The following is an 18,976-nucleotide window of genomic DNA, read 5'->3' on the forward strand; positions in this document are numbered from 1 at the left end:
GTCTTACTTCACTTGGGAAAAGGAATGGGAATGAGCCATATGCTTAAACTGGAACATTTGTTTATATTCACTGAGCTCAAATGAGGATGGTTATAATGCATAAGTTCTGTGTATGCTTGGAAACAGCTCTAACTGAAAACTACTGTGCAGTGGTCATTATAAAAATGACAAGGGGACAATTCAACATATTCATTTCTAATTTTGTAGTTGTTCTCAATTCAATTAATATAATTTCTAGACAATTAATGAAAGCAACATAAAATTACTATATTCTGGAGCAAATAGCTCTCCATAACATTGCATTCGCTTTAAGATATCAACAGTTAAAGTCCCAGAGAGACCTTACTCCATTTCTTCTGTCAGTCTGGCTCTCTGCAAGGTTTGATGACAAGGTCTAAACGTCTGATATTACCAAATCTCTTTTTTATAAACTCTTAAATTTCAATCCTTGCTTTTGAGAGGGACAGAAAGGAAAGAAAATAATTCTGCAGTGTGCAGGCCAGAGCTCATAGCAGGGTCACAGCGGGGCCAAATTCTCTGCATGGGGGAACCGGAGGCCTCATGGCTCTTTGTTGAAACCCTGCCAAGTATCCGATGGATTAAGATTTGTAGGAGGGGGTGATTGGATCTGCCTATGCAGAAAGAGCTTTTGATTCTGTTGCCCCCCTGAAGATTGTAGGCATTCAAGTGAAAAGGAGAGGGATGAGGTGAAAGCCGTCCATTACATAGAAAAGAATTCAATCCCTTCATTTTCTCATCTGCGCAGATACTAACAACAGGGGATGCCCTGCATCTGAAGATGTATATAGCTGCATTTTTATTCTTTTTATAAAAAAAAAAAAAAATTCTCTAAATACTCAACTGTATGGCCATGTGCACTGCAGGTGAATTAATGGAAAGTGCCCTACAGCAGTTTCAATGTTCCAGCCTGTGCTGTGATTAAGCAGTCAGTTCCATATATCAGATTGAGCAGGAGAAGCATCAAGGTGGAGTTCTGTTTCCTGTGGTATCTCATGCCACTTCAGAAGCCTGAACTCTGCAAAACTCATGTCCCAGACTTTCACTAGGAATGTCAACTTTGCTAGCACCGAACAGCCAGTAGCTGATATTTGGGTAGAGAATATGGGGACTGAAAGGCATCTCATGATCCGAAGTGAATTCTGGCTTGATTAACAGTGAGCAGCTTAGCAAAGCTGTGACTGAGACCACAGAATGAGGTAAAAGAAAACAGTTTCTGTAGGAAGGATGAGTCCCTCTGTAGAGTTAAGGTGATTTTTTTCCCCTGAGCTCCATATTGGTGGGGCAAAGATGCTTAGTGACTTAACCATCTGCCTTATCACGTGCATGAGCACAAACAGACACGCACACATGCAGGGAAAATACCATTTCACATGAAAATGACAATTTAAGCCCCATGTTTACTCACAAGTTTGTAGCTGAACAAAGTGTCGGCTTTGGATGTCTGCACTTCACAAATGTTTCTTTCCCTCCCTAAATGAAAAAAGTCCACTGGATCTGCATTTAAGTGCTTGCAATACATAACTTCTTGTGGGAGTCATGACAGTAATCTCAGGCATGGGCTGTGTCCTGAAATTCTGGACAGTTTTATTATGTGGCAGTTTGAGCACATCAAAGACAACCAGCGGCATCTCTCCTCTTTCAGCACAGTCCTCCCCCTTCATCCGTCACTGCATAAAGCCCTCACACACCAAAAGTCCTTCCAGCTCACTCTCCCCCACCTGCACTGTGAAGACATGAAGTAGCTGGAAGCAATTTTTTGTGTGTTACATATCACAAAGTCAGCAATTTTCTGGACAGTCATGTACTGCCTTGGTTACACACTGCCTGTGCACTATGCCAGGGCCGTTCCTCGTTGCTGGGACTCCCAGATTGCTCATCCGGGAGGCCTTAACCATTCCCATGGCCACCATCACTCCCCTCCAGTTTTACCTAAGGGCAGCCTCTATTTTACATTTGAATTTCCAAAGTCTTTACAGATTTCAGTCCAGTCTCAGTCCCCAGACCCTAACTGGGAAAGCTTTTATGGATTGAGGCAACAGTGGAGGGGAACTGAAGCCTTCTCAGAAGGTTCTGGTTTTGCATGTGGGCTGAAAAGAGGGCTCAGACTTCCCAAAGTGACAAAGGCCTCCTGAGGTCTGTAGAAAAGACTATCTTCCCCTGACATAGAAAGGACCATCCATCTTCTGCTTCATGCTGGGAAGAGGAAGGACCTCATGGAAGGACAAAGTTTCATGAATACATGTCCCTGTCTGAGGCGTGGAGTAGGGTTCAGATGCACCCGCAAGACTTCTTCTGCCATTGTGGCATGGCTTGCACAAGGAGAAAAAGATGAGATTTCAATTGCCCTGAGAAGCAAGACTCAGGCATCTTCACCCAAGTAGACAACTTACAGGTGACAGAATGCAGTCTGTTGGCACTGCCAGCCACTTTGGCACCCGAGGCGTGTGGATTTACGAGCTCTGAAAAGCATCAGTCTTGAAACAAAGAGGATCATGAACTGTCACTCTGCTGTAATATCCAGTTTCTGAAACAGATGTGGGCATGTTGTCCTGATGTTCCTGCTTACAACTTGTAGCAGGCTGGGGGAGGAGCAGGGAGAGGCCCTCAGACAAAGGGATTGCTCTCTTGCTTGACAAGCTCTTAATGCCTGGAGAGGTTATTTATAGCACACACCCTAGTTCTGGTGTGGTACCCATGCCCCCAGGTCACTGTACCTTATGCCTTCCAGTGCCTGGAATCAGGCATTGTTTTAAACTTGTGTAGAAGGATGGAGAAGTATAATGAGGAGGACAGAAGGAGAAAGCAGGCAGTTTATAGGAGGGAAACAGAATGGGTAGAACAAAACTTAACATGCTTTGTCCCCAAGATTTCCAAGCAGTTCCTGTCCTGATGCCCCATTTTGGAAGAGAGGCTGGAGCAGTGGTGAGATATATGAGCAGTAAAGATTTTGCTAATAGAGATGAAAATCAAGCTGGAGTTCATAATCAAGCCTTGCCCCAAGCCCCATAGCTCCCACAAGCAAGACCAACTTTCTGATAGGTGTCCTCACGTTCATGTTTCAACTAAGCCTGTTTTACTGTCAGTGGTTATAATGGACCACTATGATAACTAATTTACGTGGGGGGGTTTATGCTTTCTTATTCTTTTCACAAGGCAGCAGATTGAAATGAGCAACTTTCATGGTCTTTCTAGGCATTCATATTTTCATTGCTGGGATTAATATTTCCATTATTACAGTGAGGAAATAAAAAATAGATATGGGCAGAGGAGGAGACAAGTTTAATAAAGTAGTCGGCTTGTTGAACTTTTTCAGTGTCTGTTTCTTTCCCTTTGACAAATGCCCTTTGGATTTTAGTTTGTTTTTTGTTTTAATGGAGTTTAAGAGTAGGAGGCTGAATTTCTCTAGCAGCAGTCAGAGGATTTGTGGGGTTTTAACATGCTGCCTTTTGGATAGCCAAAAATCTCAGTTGCACTGAACAAGCACCTCTGACCTTGCCCCTTCTTTCTGCTGCACTTGTCACATCAAGAGCATTTACATTTTATGTCTATTGTGACAGCCACCATGGTGCTATCCACATTGCTGCCTCTGGCCAAGCAGGTCTTTGAGCCTGGGCTCCAAGCAGCCCTGCAGTCTCTGGGGAGCTGTGTTCAGCCTCCACATCTCTGGGGGAAGCTGAGCCACAAGTGCCAGAGAGCACATGGTGCCCAAGCCTGAGACCAAGTATGTATCAGCAAGCCAACATATGTGTGTGTGTAGCATCACCATGGATGGTAGATGAGGAGTTGAGAAAGATGTGTTCTCAGCACACAGCATAGATAAGATCAGGTGTGTTTCTTTGTAAGCAGGAAAGCTCCAGTCACAAATGCTGTACCATCTATTACACCAAGCATATGATTACTTATTTTAAAAATCAAAACCAAAACAAAGAACAGATATTGACAGTCTAGCTTTGTGGGTGCTTTGAGGATGAGGAAATGTTGGGTGTTTTCAGGCCTTAATTTCTAAATGAAGTGATATGACTTCTAGATTTTTAAAGCTTGTTACTACTTTTCTGCAGAAATAACTAGGTTCACATTGTTATCAGTAAGAACAGCATCATGCTTCAAAGGTTGTCTTCCCTTAGGAGCAGCTTTCCTGTTCCCTTCAGTGCACTGTATTAGTTTGATCATTGGTCTGAAAGCATGTACTGGGTCTAGAAAGAATGTCATTCTCAGCCTAGCAGAAGAAAGCAAGAATAAAGTGGTTTAAAACCATCACTCTCCTCGCTGGGCTTCACATGGCCAAAAGTAGTCTATATAGCTCATTTACTTTGTATGTAGGGACTCTGCCTTGTTACAGTAATGTTTCTGGTCTTCTGGAAGAGCAGCATTGCCCAGATCTGTGCTATTTGCACGTCTGTTGTGCTCCATCTAATCAAGCTGCTCAGAGCACTCCAAAGCAATTTCCAGTGTTTTCTTTAGCCACAAATGGAAACTTCACATCCTCTTTTGTGTCACAGTAACTCTTAAAGTAACTCTTAGAGCCTGTAACTTAAAGTTACTACAACGTTTCTATGAAAAGCCAAGCACTCTTGAGTTTCTGTCCCCAGTCCACACAAGCAGTAGATTTTTGTTGTATTGTGCATTAAAGTGGCCATATCCTGTGGCATCCTAAGATTATTGGAGGCTCCACTAATAAAGCTGAGTGGTGGGAGGTTATTTGATTTTTGGTCTTCTCAGAGAATTAAAAGGCTAATGGAAAAGCCATTTTTTGGAAACAGGATGTTTTCTTCTTGGAACAAACTGTAATTCTAGAAACATCATGAGCATAAACTGTTTTTTCATAGATTTGTAGACTTCATAGAATAGCAAAAGTTAACTAGTCCAATCCACCTGCAATAAGCAGGGACATCTTCAGCTAGACCAGGTTACTCAGAGCCCCATCCAACCTGGCCTTGAACGTTCATAGGGTTGGGGGCATCCATGACCTCTCCAGGCAACTTGATCCAGTTTTTTCACCACCCTCATTGTAAAAAAACTTTTTTCTTATATATAATCTAAATCAACTCCCCTTCATTTTAAAACCATTACCCCTTGTCCTATTGCAAGAGACTCTGCTAAAAATGTTGTTCCCATCATTCTTATAGGCCCCCTTCAAGCACTGAAAGGCCACAATAAGGTCTCCCTAGATCCTTCTCTTCTCTAGGCAGAACAATCCTGATTTTCTCACCCGTTTCTCATAGGAGAGGTGATTGATCCCTCTAATCATCTTTGTGGACCTTCTCTGGGCTTCCTTCAACAGGCTGATGTCCTTCCTTCCTGTGCTGAGAACCCCAGAGCTGGATGCAGTACTCCATATGGGGTCTCACCAGAGCAGAGTAGAGGGGCAGAATCACCTCCCTCGACCTGCTGGCCATGGTGCTTTTGATGCAGCCCAAGACACAGTTGGCTTTCTGGGCTGCAAGTGCACATTACTGGTTCATGTCCAGCCTCTCATCCACCAGCACCCCCAAGTCCTTCTCAGCAGGGCTGCTCTCAGTCTATTCACCCTCCAGCCTGTATTGGTACCAGGGATTGCCCCAACCCAGGTTTGAAGGGGTCTAGAAGCATACTGCAAGCAGAATGTCATTTATTATTTACTAAGAGTTGAAACTTTTGGGTATTCATTAGGAGAGAGGAGTTGTACAAATGCTCAGATATTCTCTGTGAGGTGTTAGAAGTGCAGATACGACAGGCTCCTGCTATCAAAAAAGAAACACTAAAACTTGCTTGATAAGATAAGTGAATCTATAGAATAAGTTTGTAAACATCATTAGGCCTTTTAAGAGGTAAAATGTGTACCTGAAGCACTGTTATAAGTCCGACTAATAATTCAACAGATTTAGGGGGAAAAAAGTCTTTGAAACTTCTTTTTTAAATTAGCAGCACATGTCAGAAACAACAGAATTTCTTTGGCAAATCCTAGGTGCTTCAGCCCTTGCTGGATATATGAATTCCAGTAAGGAACATGAGGATTACTTGGTTTAGTTTCATATCTGGGTTTTACTGTGAGGGAAGGGAAAAGAGAAAGGAAAAGAAGGGCATTTTCCTGGATTAAACCATGATAAGAAAACCTGGCTTGACTCACTTTCCAGGGATGAAAAAAATTACTATGATTTCAGACAGCAATGTTTCTTTCATGTTCTTTTTTCTATCTTTTTGTTAAACAAAGGGAAGTGAAGGGCTGTTTATGTTTTTCCTCCCCCCTCTGTTTCCTCAGGGTTTTTCTTCCAGCACACAGTTCCTTATCAGGTTTCAGAGTGTGCTTTGCAGCACTGAGTAAAGCACTGGGTAAAAACACCAAACATTTGATATCTTAGAACAACAAATCAGTTGGGAAGAAGCTTTTCTGCTGCTGTTGCTTCCATCCATGTTGTATTTAAAGGCATATTGCCAAAATAAAAACAAAGAATGCAGTTTGCTAGTATTTTTAGGTATATACAATAGATGAGGTACTAGTAACAGTTATTTTCATAGCCGTTATATGTAAGGGAAGCAAAACACAGCAGAAGTTCTTACCCCAAAATATGAGGCAATTCAGCTGATTCAAAGACAAGGATATGAAAAAAGGATGCAGATTTTTGTTCAAAACGCAAATTTATAAAACTAATATTGAGAACACAATGTGAACAAAATGCCCATGTTTTTTCTCACAGCATCTTGAAACCAGCAAGGCCAGAGAGTTTGGGTTGATGCTGCCTTGAGTTGGTGATGACTAACAGACCACTAGTGTTGTCTTGTAATTTAATGAAAAAGTAAAATACCTTTGAAAATGTTTTTGTGGGATAGTGAAAAACACCCAAACATTTGCTCAGTGTGTGGCAAGCTTTTCTGGTTTGTTATGAGCCTCTGTGACCTAACAACATCAGTTTGGAGACAATAATAGAAAAGAGCCTTAACTCTATGCAGGATCTGATGTCTGCAGAGAACAGTTATCGCTCTATATTCATCATTTTGAAGTCCTAACCACCGTCTACTTTAGATGCCATACAAACTGTTTGCTCCTACTTATAAACATCTAACACCAAAAATACAGTGGATGGATGCAGGTGATAAATGAAATACAAGAAACCAGTGCTAAAGTGTTGGTCTACAGGTTAGGAAACACTGTAAATTAGTAATCTAATCTTTCTTTTTGCAATTATCACTGCTAAAGACCAAATCCAAGGATACAGCCAAGTTACCAGCCTAAATGCTATGTAGTGTAAGGATATTATTCCCTGCCATGGTTTAACCCCAGCTGGCAATTTAAGTGCCATGCAGACGCTCACTCTCCCTGCTCCCACCAAGGCTGGATGGGGTGGAGAACTGGAATAAAGGTAAAACCTTTTCTTCTACCTTGAAAGGGTAATATCCTCATGCTGATATCCATACAAGAGTTTGAGATAAAAACAGTTAATAATTGAAATAAAGTATAATACATTAATAATTTTAATGAAAGTGAAAAAGAGAGGCATGAAAGCCAAGGAAAACAAGGGATGCACAATACAGTTTCTCTCAGCTTCTTGTGCACCTCCTCACTGGCAGAACATGAGAAACTGAAAAGTCTTTGACTTAGGATAAACACCACTTATCAACAACTAAAACCTCTGTGTGTTATCAACATTATTCTCATACTAAATCCAAAACACAGCACTGTACCAGCTGCTAGGAAGAAAATTAACTCTATCCCAGCCAAAACCACACATTGCCACTAGTCAAAGTGTAGAGTAGACAAATGAATCTGCATCGAAGAGGGTGCTTGAATTATTCCTAACAAATAAGTTTACAAAAAATACAGGGTAGAGAGAATTCCCTGGCCCTTGAAGGTGGGACAAGGAAATTCTTCAAGAGGACAACCTGAAAGAAGAAAGTGGAGGATTCGCAAGGAAGGATGGTGTCATGGAAGCCAGGGAGAGGATAAGCTAACAGAAAGTGCAACATCAAGGTTCTGGTTTCTAGATTTGGTCTTGGAGAAACTTAAGTATCCCTGCTGGTTCTCCTGCAGAACTGCCTGGTAGGACCCACTAAGTCAGGGGAGTGAAGCCTACCAATATTTTTCTGCAGAGGACTGGGGCAAGGCTTGCCAACTGTCAAGCCACAAAGCTTGCAGTCAGCATGCATGCTTCTCTGAAACACCTCTGCATACAGTGCCAATCTTACCTTTGGTACTGTTAAAAAGCCAAAGGAATTACTAGAAAAGATATGTAAACTAAAGCTGAGTTGACTGCAATTAATGTTTGGTGAAAAGCACCTCAGCACAGGAATCAAGGGTTGAAGGGATTGTATAGAAAAGACAAGATAGCAAAGGGCCTGGCCTGCCTCTTAGAGACAAGCAAGATGAGCCACCATCCCTGGACATATTTAAAAGACTGTAGATGTGGCACTTAGGGGTGTGGTTTAGTGGTGGATTTGGCAGTGTTAGGTTAACAACTGGACTTGATGATCTTAAGAGTCTTTTCCAACCGAAATATTTCTGTGATTCTGTGACAGTAATGTAACTTTTTACCTTTTTGAGAGAGAGAACTGTGGTTCTGCAGTGGAGCTATTTTGCTTGGTATGTGACTTGTCTTCTGAGCAACTTTGCTCTCTTCTGGGTTGGGATGGAACAGTGGAATGTGATAGAAACAATATTAACCAGCTCACATGGAGAGAGGGCAAATCAGCAGCAATAAGCTTCTGAACTGACATTGAGGGCAATGTTGCTGGACATCTCTGGCAGCCCAGAGTGGCAGAGTTTGTGTTGAAGTTCCTGAAGCATGACCTTACAGAATGCTTCCAGAAAGGCCCACACTCAGTGTGAGGGTTTCAAAAATTCATCCTAATTTCGATAATTTTGAATTTTCTACTTATTACAATGGATTTATTTTCCTTAAGCATTTTACATAATATATTTCACAGCTACTGCTGTTGGAGAGGGAAAGCACCAAATCCTGCCCATTGTGAGTAAGCCAAGAGGGTAAACATGGGAGCAGCATTTTGCTCATCACTGGATCCTAGAACCCTCTACTGAGAAACAAAATAATCCAGGTTACCTTGAAGTAGATGAAGAGCTGAAACAGGACATTGGGGTGGTTTTGTTTCATTTGTCTTAACCTAAAGAAATAAGTATGATTGAGGAAACCTCATATAGATATAATTATACTTGAGTTCATTTTCCTGTAATTTAACTGTGGATTTGTATGTCCTTTACAGGCATGAATAACCGTGAAGTCTTGGAGCAAGTAGAACGAGGTTATCGGATGCCATGTCCTCAGGACTGTCCCATCTCCTTGCACGAGCTTATGATTCACTGCTGGAAAAAAGACCCAGAGGAGCGTCCAACTTTTGAATATTTACAGGGTTTTCTTGAAGACTACTTCACTGCAACAGAACCCCAGTACCAGCCGGGTGACAACCTGTAAATCTCTGGTTTTCAGACACTGTCATGAATTACCAGGTGTTTCTCAGCCCTGTCCCACCTGCCCTTTATCTTCCAACTCTGTGATCAGCTTCTCCAGAGTGCAACATCTTCCAGCACCTCAGTGCACAGGAGGGGCTGAAGTTGAGAACTTCCGCAGCCCTTGCCTATGACCACTTGTCCTAATAATCTGAATGTCCTGGATGAAAAGGAGAAAAACACTTGTTTTTTTCTGAATCAAAGACTCCAAAACTGCATTGTATTGATGTTATGTAAACTGCAAAACCTCTGTTCATTGTAAATAGTAACTCAGTGCCAATAACTGATCCTAGTGCTTTCCTTTTTTTAAAATGCAAAACCTATGTGATTTTAACTAGTCTTCTCCTGATTCAACTAAAAGTATTATTTTCCAGAAGTGGCCTCTTTGTCTAAAACATTTTTTTTCATGTTTTAACAAATAAAAAATCAGGACAGGTGTTTGGTTTTTTGCTTTTTTATATATAAAATATATATAATATATATACATACCTGTACATACAGTATACGGGTGCTATTGCAAAGGAAACTCATTTGGATTGAATGAATCCTGCTGCAGCAGTACCCAGAAAGCGATAATTTTACTGCAGACATGAAAACACTGGTGGGATTCTGAAAGCCAGTGATCTAATTTTTGGCTTTTGCCAAGCATGATTTTTTTAAATTGGATTGCACTTTTTGTTTATGATTATGTACCTGTAGATGGTTGTAACTTTGCTCTTTCAGGAATCATGTGCTGTATTTACAGTAATGTTTCCAATGTTTGACAAGTGTGTGATGATTTGTTCTTGAAATTAAAACGAACATATTTAAAGCAAGAAAACTACACCATCACCGTTTGAACTGGAAATTGAAACTGCAAGGACTTATTGTATCAAAACATGTATACTGAAATGGTTCAAAAAGATTTATTAAGCAGTGTAACCGCATTCAGATGGTCTTAAAATCATAGCATTTTAGCCATGTCCCCCTGCTAAATTGTTGGTCATGCAACTAGGATTTTTCTGTTTTATGTGTAACATTTTTCCATTGTAAAATAAGTGTGTTAAATGTCCTGTACTGCTAATGAAATTACTTTCTCTGTGTCTGCAAGTTCTCCAGTGGAATTACTATGCACTTCTTTACATTTCATGGGGGATGCACAGAACAAAGTATTACCTTTTCAGTTGTCTGTACCAGCCTTGAAATACTTACGTTTAACCAAAAAACAAAAAAAAAATTCATTTCTATTTCTATTGAGTTTTTAATACTGAGTTGCAAATTTTAAAGTCTTAATTACATTTTGTTATGGTTTATTTGCAAGTTTACATTTTAAAACTGTTTAACTTTCTTAATTTAGTAATTAAAAAAAAGGAGCATTTTACATTTGGATAGTTGTTTTTTTGTTTAAACTGTGGAGATAATGGTGGAGATGAGATTAAAAACTTTTCAAGAAGGGGTGTCATGCCATTTGAGGCATCATATTTCATAGGAGTATGCAGACCAGTTACCTATGGGACATCATTTTCCAAATTACTAAGTCAATATGTTTTTAAACAACTGGAGTTCAACTGTAAGGAAGACGGCTGAATGCATAGCTAGTCTCTCATTTTTCTGTTCTACAAACAGTTTGTTCTTTATTAGTTCTGTTGCATTTAACGTGACTACTTTTACATTTACAAGTGTTGCAGGAAAAGATTTTCTATGCCTTGTATTGCTGTTATTGCTTTAAAAGATTGCGGCCGAGTAAGACCTCCCAACAGTTGAAACTTGTTTTTAATTATTTAATACTTAGACTGTGAATTTATATTTTGAAGATTCACACATTTTCTAAAGAGAACCTTTAGTGAAAACTAACCCAATAATGAATTGAGATTCAGAGAACAAATTGTCATTGTTTTAATATTTTCTATACAAAACTTTGACTGAAAATCCTCTTGCAAAGGAGGCTTCCACACTTAGCCTTTCTCGAAGTGTGAATTTATATGGCAATGTTGCTTGTTACCAGATTTCCATGATAAATTGGTTAACGTTTTACATGTAGAGTCTATGAGCAATGTTATGTACATGATATATTCAATGTTGCTGTACCTGTAGCTGTGGAGTACTGAAGAGGCCATGATTCTTGTTGGACTTTTAGCTTCCTCGTAGTACTTACAAAGCAAGTCGTGGTCCTCTTTTTTTTTCCCACAGCTACCCCCCTGCCTTAACACATCCTCCACGGAACTGAGGACTCCATAGTAACTCAGCGGGCCTGGTGAAGCCAAAATGTCACCTACTCAGCCCAGTGCTCGGTGGCAAAGCATGGCCATTCTGCCAAGTTCCTTAGCAGCCTTTGCTATGACACAAATTTGAGTGCAGTTTCCATCTGTAATGCGGGATGAGCCTAGAACATTAGTTTGCCTATGTTTCTCATTGGAAGTAAGACTCAGATGGGGCATTGTTGGGGTTTTATGGCCTTTATTTCTGATTCTTTGGGTTTGCTGTTCCTTGTATTGCATTCGGTCTATGAGTACCTTGTTGGTCTCTGCCGGATCTCTGCCTGCAGCTGGCTTGTGTGCAGACTGGTGCCACTGTTGAGTGGCAAATCCAGACCATTTCTCATCGGTAGCTCTTCTGCTTCTTTTTATTAATGTTGGGAGTTTTGTTGTTTGGGTTTTTTAATCTCTCAAATAAAAACATTAGCAAAAAATTTAAACAAGGTTGTTAGCATTTTTGCTATAAATTAATAGAAGCCATTTCTTAACACTGTGTATACACCACAAATAGCTGTGTGGTGACTGTAAAGTAGAATTTATGAGATTAAGAATTTCCTGTTCCCTCCAGTAATTTTTTAATGTAAGGCTAATAAACTCCAGATAAAAACAAGTGGCCAAATGCTTCCCCCCACTGCCCACCTGACTCCCAACCGATCCACAGTGCAGTGGAGTTCCAGAAGTGAAGTTCCACAGTGAAGTTCCAGAAGAGGTCTTTCAGAAGACGTCCCAGCAGCTGAAAGGACTCTGTGGGGTGACAGAGGCATCTCTAGGCCAAGTTTAATTCAACACCATTCCCAAGAAAAATGGCAGGCAGAAATGCAACACTGCTGCCAAAGGGACAGCTAGTACAATTATTATTATATTTCTGTGGGAAGGAAATGATGTGAGACTTGGTGGTCTTCAAAAAAGACCAACGTTTGTCAAAGGCACTAACATGATATTCTTTGGCTTATGTAAACAGTGCTCGACTTAGTTCTGTGTGACACTCTGGTTTTGATTTAATTACCATTGTAGAAAAAACAAAGTAAATACAAAACAGAAAAGTGATTAACTGCTAAAATTACAAGAATAATCACAAACGGAAAATCTGTCTCCAGTGTGAGTGTTTCTCCTGAAGCCTCTAGACTGGAAGGGACTACCTGCAGACCAAGAAGGCAGACTGTAAATGTACTTGACCTTGCCACATAACTTCAAGGTGAGTTGAAAGTTGCTCAGATTTATTTTAATATGCACCATCCTTTTCTCAAGCTCTGCAATAAAAATGCAGTACACTAATGAATGCAACCATATTGCACCCAAGGGGTTTAAGGGCCTCACACAAGGCTGAGCCCAAGTATGCAAGAGCTATTAGGAGCTATACAGTAGCTTCTCTTCTAAAGTGTAGACAATATTCATTCATCAAAGAAGTCTTTTCCTGTCTAATGGGAAATTACCACCAGCAGTGCAGACAAAAGGATATTTATTTTCTCCAGTCTTGTCAGTTTGAGGGTCTGTCTGTCTTTCAAGAATAATTGAAGTCTGTTTGTAGCTCAGAAATCTCATTGTGTTCTGCAGTCTTGGAAAACAGTGATTATTATTTCCTGTGACTCATATACACGGATATTTTATCACTGAGGGACTCCTGTCGACTGGAGCAGCATTCTCTGCCATCTTAACTGAAGAAGAGGGCACTTTAGTTTCAAATTTTCCTGCACAGACCAAGCCAGAACCTGTGTCCTTTTAACAGAAAAGGAAAAGAGGCCCCTTGCCAGGATTGCTACTGGAGTAGGGTGCTAATTCCTCCCTCTCAGTGCTTCTAAATTTCTCAGGAGAACTTCTTACAGCTAAAACCAGGTTGCTGAAGTTCATTTTGAATGTTAGGGAGGAAATGCTGGGTTCACTTAAGTCTGTGAGATATTTCTATTGACGTTTAATACAGACACTCTTCTTTTGTGTGTGTGTGTGTGTGTGTGTGTGTGCATTTATCTGTATCTCAAAAGGAAATTCACACACAAAAACATTACACAAACATCAATCCATCTCCATCTCCTTGTATTCCTCCCCTGCAGCTGAATGCTTAACAAAAATGTAAGACCAGGACATGAGTAGATTAGAGGACATAATGGTGTTAACAACAAAAGAGCTCCTCTTTTTTTTTCCTTCTATTTTTCTTTCTTTTTTTTTTTTCTGATGGTTCCCACTACATGATCAGTTACAATCCATATTTTCAGGAGAGAGCTGGTAGCAGCAAGTGCTGCTGCCACGTCCCAGTGATGCTCTGTGTCTCTGGCTACTGCAAAGAGCAACCTGCAGCTGATTTCAGTCAGGGAGAGAAAACATTTCTCCCAAGGGCGCGGCTGCAGTTTGGAGCCTGCGGCGTGCATATGCAGGAGGGCTGAAAGAACTGCCCTCCCAGGAAAAACAGGTCATTAGCTGATAGGCACTGCTTCGTGTCATGGAGAGAGAGAGCCAAAGGTTGCAGCACCAGCTGTGTTCACAGCACCAGCTGTGCTCATAGCGCCTGTGCTTAGTTGTGCCCAGGGATTTGGGTGATGAGATTAGAGCAGGCTGAGGAACATGAACTGCATTTTCTGTTACTTGATGTAAACATCTTCTCTGTTACAGGGTAAATAGTGTATGTTCAAGATGGGGAAAAAATTACAGGACTGGTGTGGCCTGTGACTGGAGGGCAAGTGTTACATCTGCATGACCAGGCCAGATGGAAGTTTGATTGTTTGGCTCATTGTTGGGAATAACTCAGCATTAAGCTCTGTGAATGGCTAAAAGGGCAAAGAGCAAAGAAATGAGATTATCCTCCTTCCTCTACAGCCAGGCTAGAGCTTGCCAAGGGCTCTGGTTTGCTTTTTTGTGCATAAGCATTTGTTGCTGAGTCCCCGCACCCAGAGCCTTGTGAAGTTTGCTCAGCTACTTATTGTCACAGCTTCACAGAAAATTCCTGAGCCCTGTAATGGATGGATTTTAATCTGGAAAAAGAAAAAAGAATGCAGAGATGCTTTCTGACTGTTGGGGCTCAGCCTCATGCCAGAGGCTTGTCCATAAGCCGTGGAATCCCCTGTGCTTTATTCACTGCTGCAGCTCAGGCTTTGGGCTGCCTCCCAGACCCACTAGGCTGCTGGATTTCCCTAGCTAGAAGATGGTACTCATACAGAAAGGGTTCCTGGTGTTGGAAAAGGTCTGAAGTGGTCCCAGCTCCTGGCACTGCGCAGGGCCAGGGCCATCCCTGCTCCTGGGCCAGGCTTCCAGGAGACAGTGGCAATGTGGAAGGAGCCTGCAGTTTCCCTGGAGGCCCCTTTGACACCCCAAGCTGCCATGCTCCTGGCCGAGGCACAACTGCATGTAGCTGCTGCTGGGTCTTGGAGTGACTTGGCAGGGACTGTGTTGGTACAGCCTGTAGTTCCAATGACAACAGAGAAGCAGATGCTAGATGCTAACTCCTGCTCTCCTAAAAAAAGCAGAGGCAAGGAGCCACATGGGGAATAGCTTTGTATCTTAAAGTCAGAGGACTAGGTACGTTGGATCATATGAGAGTTTAAACGTTCCCTCAAATTCTCAGGCCTCCCAAAAGCAGTGTGGCCACCGGCTGAGCTTTGTATATGACTTCATATACATACAGTGTATAAAACACATACCACATATTGAACATTTGCATATGTTAAATGTTTTTTGTTCCACTTGGGTGGCCTTCTCCTCCCCCTACCCCCACGTCCTTCCCCATTACTTGCTGATGCAGCTCTCCTCACGTTATTCTAGATGTGACATTTCTGAGAGTCCTGCAGAGGCTGGGGGCTCTTTAACTGTCAAATGTTGAGTAGGTAATGATCAATGGATGACTAATTGGAAGCAAGAGGGAATAAAACAGGTATTACTTAGGTTCTGCTCTTAATTAAGAGGATGCATAATGCTATGGGGAAAATCTTAACAAATGGCAGGAGGGGATTTTGTCATTATGCAGCGTTTAATTAGAAGTACTGCACAAGCTAACATCCAGGTACTGGTTTTTTTCCTTTCAGGTGTCTCTCCAGGGTGTGACTGAAAAATGACAAAGCAAGAGCTTTAAAATAAACTAAGTGGCAAACATTTTTGTAGGCATGTGCCTAGCAATGTAAACAGCAAGAAATAGAAGAAAGCCATGGTTTTCCTCACAATGCAAAAGCAGTGAGGGGCAAGCCAAATGCAGGGAACCGGAGTGAGACCATCATGTGCGTTATGCTGAGGCAGAGGGGATGAAAGGCTCATTGCAATGTCTCCAGGTTAGTTTGCAGCACCAATGTTAAAAGGAGAGCAACATGACAGTGCTTTATTTGAATGGTTGATCATTTGGAAGCAAAATCATTTCGGATTTAGTTCCCTGAATATATAGATGTGGTAGGAAATACGAAAAGCAGCACTTGATACCAACATTATCTTCCTAATGGAAAAAGAAACATTACAATTCCTGAAGGATTAGGAACCACTTCTTAAAAAAAAAAAGCTCCACGTTAGTTGCCTTCCAATGAAAACACTCGTCTTGCACCTAAATATTAATCTGTACTTTCTATGACAGGCCCAATACGACACATCATGTTTCGCTTGTGAACAATATACAGATGATATAATAACTTTAGAGAGTTCAGAGTTTGATCTGACTTTCAGTGATGTGCTGGTTTAAAGGTAAACCAGCAGGAGAAATGAACCCAACTCAAAAGAGACCGTAAGTCAGAGTTACAATTTAATTTTAAAAAAATAATACAATAATACAATTATATGGACAAGTAATTGTCCATATAACCCACAAAACCCAGACGTATAACCCAGCACCCTGGGGCACGAACAGAAGGGTGCTCATTGGCCCCCATGCTGAGCCTCATGTGGTCCCCCCGAGTCCAAAGTAAAAAAAGGGGAGAAAAACCTGTTGGTGAGAGTGCTGGTCGCAGTCTGGTCTAGAGTGGTGATCGCAGTCCAGTCGAGGTTCTGGTCCTCCTCTGGATCCGACGAGTGGTACCAGAAGTCCCAAGACCCCAAGATTATATACACTCAAGTTCGAGTGGGGATGCCCAGTACCTCCCCCAGGGTGGGGAGTTCCACAATGGGTGATTGTGAGTTGTGAGATATTTTTGGAATCCTTGGTAGCCCCTTAGCAGACATGACCCCTCAGGCTGGGTGTGGAGGTGCTAATGACTCCCTGGAGGGGAGTTAATATTACCCATAACTATAGCCTGAGGGGTCAGGTGTGCTCTGGGCAGCTGCTGCAAATGGTCTATTGTTAACAGTTCCTGGAAAATGACATAGAGGGTGTAGAATACACAGTTTGAGTTATACCCACACAGTGATGAACTGGTCCCAGCAGTTCTAACTAGGACAAGTGAAGTCAGTAGGAGGACTTCAGAAATACAAAAGAGGCCTTCAGAAAGCAATTAGGATGGCCTTAGTTTGGGGGATGAGGGAAGGAGTCTTAAAAAACGCTGAAATAAACTTGAGTATCTGTTCTCCAAGTTTCCTAATCCCAAAACAAGTTAATTGACAGCAGTTTCTACAGCTTTGTGGGAGGGTACTTACATTTGGGCTGGGCCTCAACTCTGCTTTGAAACCCACTCAGCAGATAGTGCTGTTAACAAAGTCAACAGAGTGTGATTTTCAAGCTTTTCTCCCTCTCTTTTCTCAGGCTGTTAATAAAGTACATAAAGCTCAAGTGAGAGGAAACTGTTCCAAATACCTGCTGTTTTCTGGGGATTGGCAAGTAAAAGAGGGGACAGAGACTGGTCCTTTGGATGCAGCTGAAGACACCATCAGGTTTCTAGATTACTGGGCCTGGAAGTGCTCACACAAGGGACAGAACTCACAGCCATAACCTTCCCTCCCCTGGACAACGAGTAGCTGTCTACAGGGCTGGTAGGTGGACACTGTTGTTTGCTGGGTGTTACAGACCCACGTCCAGGCTAAGACTAGCAGAGAACTGAAGACTGTGCATAGCCATTGTTGGTAAGGGAGGCCACTCCACTGCATGAAGGGAGAGGTGTTAGATGGCTTCACAGCAGAGCCTTTTACAAAGAAACCCCACAAAGGTGGGTACTGATACAATGTCCCTGGGGGAGACTGCCTACTGAGTCCCCACGCCCAGCCATGGCTTGCCTGCATTCCCTGGGGGGCACTGCAAACACTACATATATCCTTCACATAAGCCCCAGGAAGGTCAGGCACTCCTCAGAGCAACTTTAGCTCCCTGCTCTCATCCCGTCTACATTCACCAAGGCCCTGGTTTTGGCTCATGTGTGGCCATGGGCCCCTCGCCACCCTTACCCACTGTGGCTCACAGGTGGCAGCAGAGCAATCTCTGCTCCTGGGTAGGAGGCTGGTGGGAAGGCTGGAGAGAGAGGCAGCTGCCCAAGCCCAGTGTGGTGCAACTCAGGGCTGAGGAAGCCCTGATGAAAATGATAGGTGTCATGGTGCAAAGCAGCTGCACAGTGGAGCCACCACGCTTGAGGCCAAGCCAGAGGGATTAAACCTTCAGCTGACTCAAACAACTGTGGTTGTAGCGTTCACAGAATGTTCACAGAATGTTCTGAGTTGGAAAGGACCCTCAAGGATCATCAAGTCCAACTCTTCAGTGAATGGCCTGTAAGGGGATGAAACCTACAACCATGGCACTATTGGTACCATGCTCTAACCAGATGAGCTAATCATGCAGCCACTTCAGTCATAAGCATCTACTGCCCATCACATCTGGGTCTGGCTGAGACAAGCAGGGACTGCCTGGGAATTCTGGCAGCAGTGAAGGACAACTTCAGGATGCTCTAAAAGGGAGACCTGGTGTCCTGCTGACTGGTGACTTGGCAGAGGATGGAGGAGGGAGGGAAGGAGGGAATATAGGATGGCCAGTCGCAGGTACAGGGGTTTCTCAGGGAGGAAGGGTAAGCTCAGGCTGCAAGGCATCGCTGCACTGCCATTGATACGGTCATAGCACTTGGCTTGGGGTCACATGCTACTCCCAGCTGCTTGAGTTTTCCCTCCAAAAATGTGGGCAGTCATTCCCTGACAAGAGGAAGCAAGTGCCTTGGTCACAGCTTCAACTCCAGACCATAAAGAGGGGCTGGCAGAGCAGTGGGTGCACAGAGAGGGCTCTTCCAGGGGGAAGGAATGCCAGGCAGGTGGCTCCTATCTCCACCCCCCCACCCCCGTGATACAGGAAGGAGCAGCAGTGGCACTGCTAAGAGCAAGGAGCTTGGGGGATGGTTTAGATGTTCCTATGTGCACAGGCAGATCTATCAGGCATTGAGGCAGCATGTAGTGGCAGCCCATTCTCACTTTG

The 18,976-nt window shown here is 42.6% G+C and overlaps 1 protein-coding gene across 4 annotated transcripts in view; it reads left to right on the forward strand.

Annotated features, from left to right (window-relative positions):
* FYN (FYN proto-oncogene, Src family tyrosine kinase) overlaps window positions 1-12,134 on the forward strand; it is a 143,945-nt gene extending 131,811 nt beyond the window's left edge. For all 4 annotated transcript variants that reach the window (XM_064649742.1, XM_064649741.1, XM_064649739.1 and 1 more), the window contains one exon: window positions 9,214-12,134. In XM_064649742.1, coding sequence (XP_064505812.1) covers window positions 9,214-9,422 — 209 coding nt within the window. In that variant the 3' untranslated portion in view covers window positions 9,423-12,134. The remainder of the gene's footprint in view (window positions 1-9,213) is intronic.
* Window positions 12,135-18,976: the final 6,842 nt, after the last annotated feature.

Source organism: Pseudopipra pipra, chromosome 3 (genome assembly GCF_036250125.1).
Source record: "Pseudopipra pipra isolate bDixPip1 chromosome 3, bDixPip1.hap1, whole genome shotgun sequence".
Lineage (NCBI taxonomy): Eukaryota > Metazoa > Chordata > Aves > Passeriformes > Pipridae > Pseudopipra > Pseudopipra pipra.